Raw genomic sequence first — 10,680 nt, 5'->3', positions numbered from 1 at the left:
TTTATATTGTGAGACCAAAACCTTATACAATTGACAGCATTTGATAGCATACAAAAGACAATTATTTGTTAATTATTTATTACTTCATCCGTCCCATTTTAAATGTCATGAGACCCATAACACACAAATTAAGAAATGTTTAATCATTTTATTTTATGAGCTGTAAAATGACAAAAATGTCCTTTAAGTTATTATGGCTAAAAACCATTGTAAACATCTAGTATATGTAATAGTAAGGGCACAATTAGAAATTGAATTTATATGTATAGAAATTAAATTTAAATTGGGACAACCAAAAATGAAAAAATGGACATTTAAAATGGGACGGAGGAAGTAATTCATAAATAAATAAATAAAGGGTCATCTCCGGTGGTAACATATGCAACAGTTCCAAGAGTGACCGTGACACCAAGACCATCATTCCATGCTCTTGATTCAGTAATAATAACAATAATAACGGGATACTCAGCATGTCCATCTGCAGAAATTACAACATATCCAACCTGCAAAGTCATAAACTTTTATGACATTAGCATAACATGAACATAAGTTTGACTTTTCAGTGTTGAATTAGATGTACACTTTTATTTACTCTTACTGTTTTGTATGAGTATACTATAAATGGATAACTAACATGAACTATGTGTTTTCCTTTCTCAAATTCCATTTGTTCATTGAACTAATTAGGCGAAAACAGATATTAGGTTTTCGATTGATGTTCGAATAAACTTTGAAAATAAACTTTATGTTTAAAGGAACACATAATGAGTTATCATCCAATTGTATAATGAAGTTAGAAACCCATGGTGATTGAGCGATACCATTGGCTATGAACAAAATAAGGTAAAACCTCATATCAGAAAATTAGCTCTAACGAATGTGAGAAACCATTTAAATTTGTCTCCGTTTAGGCCCGTTTGACTTTTTCTGGTCAACTTTCATTATTTCTAAATAATTCCAAATTTTGCCACTCGTGGTCAATCCAAAAATTTGACCCGAGCAATAAACTTTCTGTAAATGCCCAAACTGCCCTTGGTCTCCGATTAATCTCTGCCAACCTTAATATAAATGAGCAGTTGCGCACAAGATACACTAAAATAATCGATATCAATACCGAATTCCTATATCCTCCATCATGCTTGTGCGCGTGTTTTGAAACTATAATAAATAAAGCATTACCAAGATAAGAACTGTTAATATGTAAGGAAGTTTGATAAACATGTTTTTACTAAATTATAAGTATTAAAGCATTACCAATTCCAAGATCAGGAACAGTCTAACTCCACATCAAATATGAATTTAAAAATTATGAAGTTTGACTCCCTGAAGTCAACAAATGAAAAATGAACAGAGTAGCAAAAGGTTACCGTACATTAATGGATGATTCCAGCTTGAGCAAGTTTGTCGATAGTCTCAGGATTCTTCATATGAGAACACACAATGCAAGTTAATTATTAAATACAAAATAAAGAAGTATAAAATTCACATAATTATAAATTGCTTTTTACAAAACATATAATGTGTACTATTTGTAGCCTGTTACTTGATGTAAAGTAAAATATAAGAAAAACTAAAGTGTTTTAAATGTTTGGTTGTGTTGCGGACTTCTACGATACAGTCTAGATGTCAAATAAGTATACAGTAGCATAGCAGTTTTGTAGGTGCCAAAAAACTATAAAACTATTTTATTTATATTTTCTTAAAAGGTTGTTTAGAAAATAGCTGCACTAAACTTAAACAAATTATAATGTAGTTTTAATACGCTACTTAAGTGGAGAAGAACACCAAAATAAGCATAACCATAAGCTATAAAACATGTACTGCAGAAGTTCCTATTTCAATAAGTTGTACCGTGCTACCGAATCACACGTTTGACACAACTTTCGGGTTGATTCGTGTTCAGGTTACCCTCAAAAGTATTAGATTCGTGTCGGTTGAACCAAACAACCTGCGAACACTGCTCGTTAACAGCCCTAGTTAAAAGTGGCACAGAGTGCAAGTTTAAAACATAAAACCCCCTAAATCAAGATAAGCCACCTAACAACAATACATGTAACTAAAAAAAAACTTGGAAGTAAAAAATTACCAGTTATATACCTGCAAGATTCGTGGATTAGCTTGCAACATTAAACAGAAAGCTTGAAACCGTTGACTGTTTTGCTCATCTTAGTGTCACGAGATAATTTTCTTCCAAACTCAATAAATAGATAACATTAAGTTCTACCCCTCACATGCTACAGTTCATATAGACGAACTGGCATGGCGTAATGTCACATATAAAATAACCACGATGACTGCACAAAAGTTCTATCATACACGACCATCCTTACAGTGCATACCGAAATTCATGAAATACCGGTTGATGGTACCCCTTTTCCCGGTGGATGACCCGTATCCCGTATGCCGAAAGGCTTGTTTGGATTCTTTTGGGGAGCATGCAGTCCATTGCAAAGAATTACCAGGCTTTAAATATCGACATGATCTAGTTCGAGATGTGCTTTACGACGTCCTTAAGCGGGCCGGGATCTCGGCAAAAAAGGAAGCCCCGGTGAACTTCTTAACCGACCCTTTAGATGGGAGATCAACCCTACAACCCGCTGACATTCTTGTTTTTGGATGGGAAAAAGGGAAGCACGCGTGCGTTGATTTGACAGGTGTGTCCCCCCTCGTTGGGCTACGGGACCATGGGTTTGTGGTGGGTCATGCGATAAACAAGGCAGAGGCGGGTAAAGTAGCTAAGCACGAGAAAGCTTGCCTTGAGAATCAGCACGTGTTCATACCGTTTGCTTTTGACACCTTTGGCGCTCTCGGCCCTGACGCGGTTCAGTTCCTTAAGCGGGTTCAGCAGGTGGTCAGCAGTAACTCCGCCCATGCTAAAGGGAACGTTGTGTTTAGTAGGGTAGGGTTTGCTATTCAGAAGGGGGTAGCGGCGCAGCTTGTTGCCCGTCTATCTGCCGTTAGTCTGTAATTGTCCCGGTGTAAACATCAATAATATTAATAAAAAAAAAAAATTAAACTTATAGTAGGATAATGTGACCAAAGTTTTATGCATGCCATTAACTGAAACCACCAAACATTAATTTCCTTCAACAATCAACGAAACAGTTCGTGATTACCTGACGAAGAGACGCTAAGTCTCCGTTTGGATTCGCTCTGCCAACACATCGAGGTGCGTTCTGATTGCATCCATCTGAACACAATTCTCTGTTCCGATTCGCCCTATTAGCTTTGAAACTGTTACCAAAAAATGTACCAAATCAAAACAACCATAATACCCAAATTTTACAAACCCTAAATCTTGTCTACTTGCTGGTTACATAATCAATATAGATAACATTGAACTAATGCTGCAAATTAAAGGAATAAACATACTGAGAAGCTGTCTTTAGAGATTCAAGACCAAATCAGCAATTTCAAACGAATCCACAACAAATCAGAGGTTGAGATGTTCGTTGGTGTGAAATATTGAAACCTAATTTTCGAATCGCAAGCAGAACCAATAGTTTTTTATTCAATTAATTGAGGACTTACCAATTAGAATTTGACGGAGAGCGGTGGATGGAGATTGTGCATCTGGATCGATTAGTTGCTTTATACGATCTGATGAAACGGGGTTAGATGTTGGGAGATGAAAACGGCATATAAGATTAGCAGGGGATATAACCCGCGAACCGCGAGACCCATGAACGGGCCAAACCGGGTAAAGTCAACGAGAGACCACTATTTGAAAATCAAGCTATCTGATAGCTTTAAAATGGATGGAGAGCGATATGAGAGTGACACGTATGATTTTATGATAGACAATTATATAGATATTTAGATTAGATATGTAAAGCCTAACTAAAACGTTAATGAGTTTTTCACTCCCTACGTATTAAAGTTGGAATTATTAAAATCCGATAATCCTGTTATCATACGGTCTAGATTCAATGAACTTAGACGTCACCAATGAGCAAATAAAAGGCACTAGAGATATTGTTCCGCGATTGGCGCGAAACGCATTCTCTATATTTTCTCTGTATTTTACACATACAAATAAATAATAATTTAAAAGAACGGAAAACAGCTAGGGTTTTTCTTCTCCTGCGTAACTCGAAAGCTAACAATTTCAGATCAATTCATGGGTTCCATATCCAAGGTAGGTAGATTAGATATTTATCGTCTTTCTTAATTTCATTTACCAATTCGTTCAATTTTGTGCCTTTCACCTTTGTTTCTAAGATGAATTGAATATATTTTATTAATTAAAATCATGTCCTCATGATTTAGTTAGCTAGATAAATAGACAGATATAATAATAATTTAAATGAAGAATTTGGTGTTAATAATGAATAGGATGCTCGGGAGGAGGTGATTCAAGCATGGTACATGGATGATAGCAATGAAGACCAAAGGCTTCCGCATCACAAGGATCCAAAGGAATTTGTATCCCTTGATAAACTTGCAGGTTATTATTATTATTATAAACTAAAACCACCTTCATTTTCTACTTTTATCATTTTTTCTCAATTCAATTCAATTATTGCTTCACAGAATTGGGGGTGCTTAGTTGGCGCTTGGATGCCGATAACTATGAAACCGATGAAGAATTGAAGAAAATTCGTGAATCAAGAGGATACTCTTACATGGTTTGTTTGTTTGTTTAGGGGCGGTTTGGTAGCCTTTTAATCGTCGTAAGACACATGCTAATGGTTCATAGCCTCTTACTGTTTGTTCAATTGGAGTTTTCAGGATTTCTGTGAGGTTTGCCCTGAAAAGTTGCCAAATTATGAAGAAAAGATCAAAAGCTTTTTTGAAGAGCATCTTCATACTGATGAGGAGATTCGCTACATTGTTGATGGAAGTGGTAAGTAAGTTTTTGTTGTTATAGGTTTACGTTATCACTTCCGGATATTTGACATGGTTATTTTGATTGAAGGCTACTTTGATGTGAGGGATCGTGATGAAGCTTGGATTCGTGTTTGGCTCAAGAAAGGGGGCATGATTGTACTTCCAGCTGGTATTTATCACCGCTTCACCCTTGATTCCGACAACTACATTAAGGTACTACTATTATCTACTTACAGCTTATGGAGGATAGATAGTGGCTCCAGTAGATGCAATATTTGAACTTGTATCATGTGGTGTTTAGCCAGTAGTTTTACCAGAGAATCAGAAGGCTGTTTCATGGTTAAAAGTTGTTTATTTTGTTGGCAGGCAATGCGGCTCTTTGTTGGTGACCCTGTTTGGACTCCTTTCAATCGACCACATGATCACTTGCCTGCAAGGTATCGCTCTCTTCTTTTTTGCTTTTACTTATCTTACTATGTATCAAAATACATAAATAAATGTGTGTAACGAATGTAATGGACATATATTGTTATCTGCAGGAAGGAATATGTTGAAGCGTATGTGCAGAAGAAGGATGTTGCTGCTGCTTAAGATATATATTATGTAAGGAACTGGAGTTGGAAGTATATAATAAGGGCAGTAGTTTATTGTTTGCTGTGCTGCTGCTGTAGCCTAATGTTTTACAATATGTTTTGTTTGTGTTATGATACCATAAAAGCACTTATGCTTGATGATTGTATATTACTTATTGGGAGACTTCCCCAAACTCCACTATAATTAAACTTGTTTGTTCAAATATCATATAGCCATATAGGTGTTTCTTGGCAAGTTATCAAAATAATAATAAAAAGAAAAAGTCGTTGACAGGCGGCTAATACTAATCTAATAACTGAAGTAGTCACCGTGCTCATAGCCTGGCTGCGCTGCTAGTGATAATGGAATGGGAAATATCCCGTTCTATCTTCAAAGACTTGGTTGGATGTAGGATCTACTCCACGAGGGGGTACAGACATTGATTATTTCATCACGATCTCTCTTTTTGTATCACTAGGGATACTTAATGCCACTTCGCCAACTAGCGTTACCTGCAGTTTGAGTACGATGTAGCTTCGCACCGGGGGACATGGCATGGGTGTGTTGGTACACACAAGACAATTTTGATGATAGTAAAAATGATAAAATGTTAAGTAAACGTGGTTTAACTTGCCTGCAAGGTATCTCTCTTCCTTTTTGCATTTGTTTGTCTTACTATGTAGAAAACTCTTTTTTTGTGAACTGAAAATTAAAAAAAGGAAAAGAAAACGTTCATTTTTTTCAACTTTATAATATATAAAAATGGTTGAAATGCAATGTTTATTCAGCTCTTTTAATATTATAGTATTATACAAAAGATATTAACAAAATTTAAATGTAGGTTGTGTATTTTCTTTACATACCTACCTACACATGTGTAGGTAAACGTTTAAAAATGAAAAAGAAAAACATACGAACAAATTAGTTTGATTTTTTTATGTACATAAGAAGTAAAATGTTAACCATTGATATGAACACATGCATTTATACATACGGAGTAAAATATTAACCATTGACTAAAAATTTAAACGATTTAGATTTGTTTCATTATTCTTATAATAATTTAGTCTTTTATAGAAAACCTCTCCCCATATAAGTAAGTGTTTGTGCGCACACAAAGACACAGGGCCAACTTAAGTTTTTCGACTTTTATAAACAAAGGCTTTTATAAAAATTAAAAAGTCAAATTACGTGAATGAAATTTCTTCTTGGTGTAGCATTTCAAATGAGAAACCAAGTCAAAAAAAAAAAAAGATTTAGTGTATTCAAAAAAGTGGCCTACCATTTTTGAAGATCCACAATAAAGAGAGAACAACCAGTTATTTTGCTGATAATAAAATTTTATAATATGCTAGTAAGATCTTGCTAAAATTAATCATATATTCAAAAATCTTCCAAATGCTCACATCAAGTTTTTTGAACAATTACATAATAGAGCTATATATATACACTTATACAGAGATGAAAGGTTGAAGTGGAGAATGAGATAAACACTCTTTAGTGTTCAAAGCATGAGCTCAAACTCGGTTCGTTTACAAACCGAGCCGACAACCAATTTGAACATCGTATATTAAAATCTTCACTTATTTGAAACCTTTCTTTGCAGCAGTTAGCCACCACATAAGGATCAATAATTCATCTATATCTTTCAAACACTCACCAGGTATCAATTTTATTAGGAAAAAAAAATATTATTATACATAAAAAACATTGATGATCAATAAAATAAACAGAAAATGTAAATAACAACCTCACCTAACTAACCTAACAGCATCATAAGAGTCTTGTACTAATTTATTAAAATCCAGCTAACTTGTGAAACATCTAGTAAAGTTATTTACTACGCCTAAGATAAGATTCGAAGGGTAGCTTGTCGATTTTTGCAGCCAGTATGAAATCATTTTCCGTGAGCCCACCTGCACAAGTCACACTTCTTTAACTTCACAAACTATTTGGAAGAAAGTTTCTTAACTTTTGGTAATTGCTCTTTTCGACTGAACGTTTCTTGCTTATGTGGCATTTTATGATAACATTGCTAATCACTAACTAGCCACAAGTACATTGTTATTCAATGATATGGTACTATACGCAAATCTTACCGCAAGCATGTGTCCATATCTCGATTGTCACATTGTTCCATCCAACAAGATGGAGATCTGGATGATGACCTGTATTCAAATAAATATAGTTCATAACCATTTTTATATTAAAACTTAATAAAAATGTCACTGTGTGATGAATTATGTTCAAACTATACTCATTTTAAGTAAATAAATTTACTTTGACCTTTTTATTAGGTCAACTGCTAACCTCTTTTATAACAATCAGATAGGATCTCAATTGATCTTCATACAACTACCCAAAAATTGTATCCCAAAGGGCTATAAATCACGAAGTTTATGGTCGTTAATAAATTTATTTTTTATTCTACTCCCAACCCTCAAAAGATTACACCTTGAGAACCTGGTGTACAATCAAATTCAATCTCTTAACTACACGAGCATGTAAAATTCTAATATTTGTACCAGACTAGAAAAACAATTAGAATAAATTGTCCGGATGGCCCATGTTGTATTCTTAAACTGCTGTTTTGATCCCTAATTTTCAAAGATTACAGGCTTATACCAATGGTTTGTGTTCTGTTATGTTCATGTCTAATGACCAAAATACCCCTTAATATCGAAAATCGAAAATAAATATACATACTTACATATATTACACACACGCATATAGTTTTATTAAAAAAACATGTGGAGCCCATAGAGATCCAGATTTTTACCTTTTTTGTTTTATAATATTCCAAAGGCATTTTGGTCATTTCTACAAAGTTTCACAGAAAAGTTAAACGTCGATTCGTGTTAGAGACCAAAAGGGTTATATTTGTGCAAAACCGCTATTTGAGTATACACCACAGGACCATCCATGTAATTTACTCAAAACATTTATATAGAATGATTACAGAGCCTTCTTTGGCTGTAGGTAGGTTATTAAGTTTGCCATGTAAGTTGGACAGAGTTCAGATTCTACGCACTCAATATCGGTGCTATAGAGGTTATCGGACCTCTAGCAGAATATTGGTCAAAATATCGGTCCGAATATCTGTACCGATAATATCAGCAATATTGACCGATATATCACCGCTTTTCTCGATATCAGTTTTTCAAGTCTTAATTGTCAATTTTTAGTGTTTAATGTTAGTGTTTCAAGTCTTAATCGGTTCCTACTTGCTATAATTGCTAGTGCTTTGTAAGTTGCAAAAGGTTAATTTGTTAATGGTAGGAGAGTATATTGAATTGTTAGTATGAAAAGAGTTCAAATAAAAAACAATTGTTTTGTGAGAAGTGTGAGAAGAGCTTTAAAATAAAACAAACCACCTAAATATGACACTATACCATGTAAATACCATGTAAATAGGAAACAATACAATTATTTAGAAACTACCAATCTCAACCATTAGATCATAGATCCAAGGGCCTAGATCTATTCTTATTCTTCTCACAAAAATATTGTTTTTTACATTAACCCTACCCTTGTTAGTATTAAATTGCTATATATATAAATTCTGCATGATATTAAAATTACTGACATCTCACCGTTATAACCAATATCTCAAATATCGGTCCTTGACCGATATCTGATATTTTTCCCCATTAACTGCATAGGTTAGAGTCAGAAAGTCCTAAACATTGTAAAATTATCAGATTGGGTCTTAGTGGTTACTAATGAGCATAAATTATATAAACTCCGTGTGTGTGTGTGAGAGAGAGAGACCTTCGGATTCAGCCAAGTCAGCAACAATCTTAAAAAACTCCAAGCCTAGGAGAAAGTTCTTAACTTTCCACTCGCGACGAAGCTTCATCACACCACCATCATTTAACAGCTCCCATTCAGGAATCTAAAACATAACCAATTACCAACATCAACTTTTTTCCCAACAAAATCAAGATAACAAAAGATATATAAATAGCAGCAAACCTTTGGTTTCAACACATTGGCACTTTCTTCAGTCATAGGACTCAAATCCTTTCTGTTGCATGGGACACACTTCTGAAGTGGCAAATCTGAAATAGCACATACAAGTCAGTTTTTGTATGGAAAAATACAAAATTGATACAACAATGAACTAATCTGCACTATGAAATTTTTTTTCTAAATTATCGCCTCCAGTCATGAGCTGTGTTGTGTTCATGAGATTAAATGATCAATTTTTAGCACAATACGCAAAATGAGTCGGACACTAATATACTATGATGCCAAAATGAGTCAGATACTAATATACTCTGTTGCCAATAGGTGTCTTTTCTTATTACATCAGATGACTGCCCTTGAGTACTCAACTACTACTGCTACTCTTGTGTTTAATCAGAAAATATTGACATCTCATCCAATTATTCTTATTGTTAAGTGCACACGCATGTGCATCTCTAAGGATTGGTAAACTTGACAGAAGGTTGATAGACAGAGGACAAGATTGGGTTTTGTGAAGTCGTGGGATAAAATATTGTGGACTTTAGGGAGTGTGCAGAAATTTTTTAATAGACTGTCTTACATTTGCTTTGGTGGATAGTTTAGTAGGAGAGCTTATTGGTCCTCTTAAAAAGTGTGTGTGAATCATTTCTAGTGCACTTGTATTTTGCTCGTTTAGCTGTTAACTTTATTGTTTTTCAAATCATCTCTATGTTAGTGATGGGCACTATTATTATCTAGTAGTGTTTGTTGTTGTTGTTGTTGTCGTCCTGGTTCTCTAAGCTACACTTTATATTATCCGTTTTCTCTGGTTTATTACACTCAAAAACCTTTCAGCATATAAGTAGCGTGTTGGTTGTTAAAATAATTTGATGAGAGTGTGTTAGCACAGACCTTTGGTGGTACAAAATGTCCTCCTGAATCCATTAAGAATTGGTCTATGTTCCCCCACTGGTATGCAACTAGTTGAACTGTAATGCAAAGAATGAAAGAACACTAGAGTCTTATTTAACGGGGGAGGGGAAAGAAAAGAGAGGAAAATATAAAAAAATCATGTTCCAGAGATTTTTTAAGAAAGGGAGGGGAGGGGAAAGGAGGGAAAATGCTAGAATATTTAAGCATATTATCATCCTCCCAAATTGGAGAGATTATGAGAGAAAATATTTATGTGTAATTATAACTTTTTTCAATTCCTAAATTACCCTTATATCTAACTTCATGTAATGGTTTACTTAAAGGGTATAATAGGAAAATGTATCTTTTTTTTCTTTTCCTCTTAACTCGGGAACACCTAAAATGTTTAATTTCCCT

The 10,680-nt window shown here is 34.4% G+C and overlaps 2 protein-coding genes across 2 annotated transcripts; one reads left to right on the top strand and one right to left on the bottom strand.

Moving 5' to 3' along the window:
* Positions 1-4,009: 4,009 nt before the first annotated feature.
* On the top strand, positions 4,010-5,628 carry LOC143562654 (acireductone dioxygenase 3-like). Its single transcript, XM_077050398.1, has 7 exons — positions 4,010-4,138; positions 4,336-4,447; positions 4,534-4,628; positions 4,732-4,846; positions 4,919-5,043; positions 5,197-5,267; positions 5,370-5,628. Exons 1-7 carry the CDS (start codon positions 4,121-4,123, stop codon positions 5,419-5,421), a joined length of 588 nt encoding a protein of 195 aa, XP_076906513.1. The 5' UTR covers positions 4,010-4,120; the 3' UTR covers positions 5,422-5,628.
* Positions 5,629-7,053: 1,425 nt separating this feature from the next.
* On the bottom strand, positions 7,054-10,336 carry LOC143562657 (pterin-4-alpha-carbinolamine dehydratase 2, mitochondrial-like). The gene is made up of 5 exons (XM_077050400.1): positions 10,260-10,336; positions 9,379-9,464; positions 9,175-9,298; positions 7,503-7,571; positions 7,054-7,319 (listed from the first exon to the last, which is right to left on the bottom strand). The coding sequence occupies exons 1-5, from the start codon at positions 10,294-10,296 to the stop codon at positions 7,237-7,239; spliced, it is 399 nt and encodes a 132-aa protein (XP_076906515.1). The 5' UTR covers positions 10,297-10,336; the 3' UTR covers positions 7,054-7,236.
* Between the last annotated feature and the right edge of the window lie 344 nt (positions 10,337-10,680).

The sequence above is a fragment of the Bidens hawaiensis genome, unplaced genomic scaffold, assembly GCF_021521415.1.
Source record: "Bidens hawaiensis isolate Kalapana, Puna unplaced genomic scaffold, B.hawaiensis_p1.1 tig00021044_1, whole genome shotgun sequence".
NCBI lineage: Eukaryota > Viridiplantae > Streptophyta > Magnoliopsida > Asterales > Asteraceae > Bidens > Bidens hawaiensis.
This window is presented reverse-complemented; position numbering and strand designations above follow the sequence as displayed.

Coding starts and splice junctions, on each gene's coding strand:
- LOC143562654 (XM_077050398.1), top strand. Junction 4,847..4,918: donor CTACATTGTTGATGGAAGTG/GTAAGTAAGTTT, acceptor TTTTGATTGAAG/GCTACTTTGATGTGAGGGAT. Junction 5,044..5,196: donor ATTCCGACAACTACATTAAG/GTACTACTATTA, acceptor TTTTGTTGGCAG/GCAATGCGGCTCTTTGTTGG.
- LOC143562657 (XM_077050400.1), bottom strand. CDS start 10,296: ATGGATTCAGGAGGACATTTTGTACCACCAAAGGTCT. Junction 9,465..10,259: donor TTTTGTACCACCAAAGGTCT/GTGCTAACACAC, acceptor GTGCTATTTCAG/ATTTGCCACTTCAGAAGTGT. Junction 9,299..9,378: donor CCAATGTGTTGAAACCAAAG/GTTTGCTGCTAT, acceptor GTTATGTTTTAG/ATTCCTGAATGGGAGCTGTT.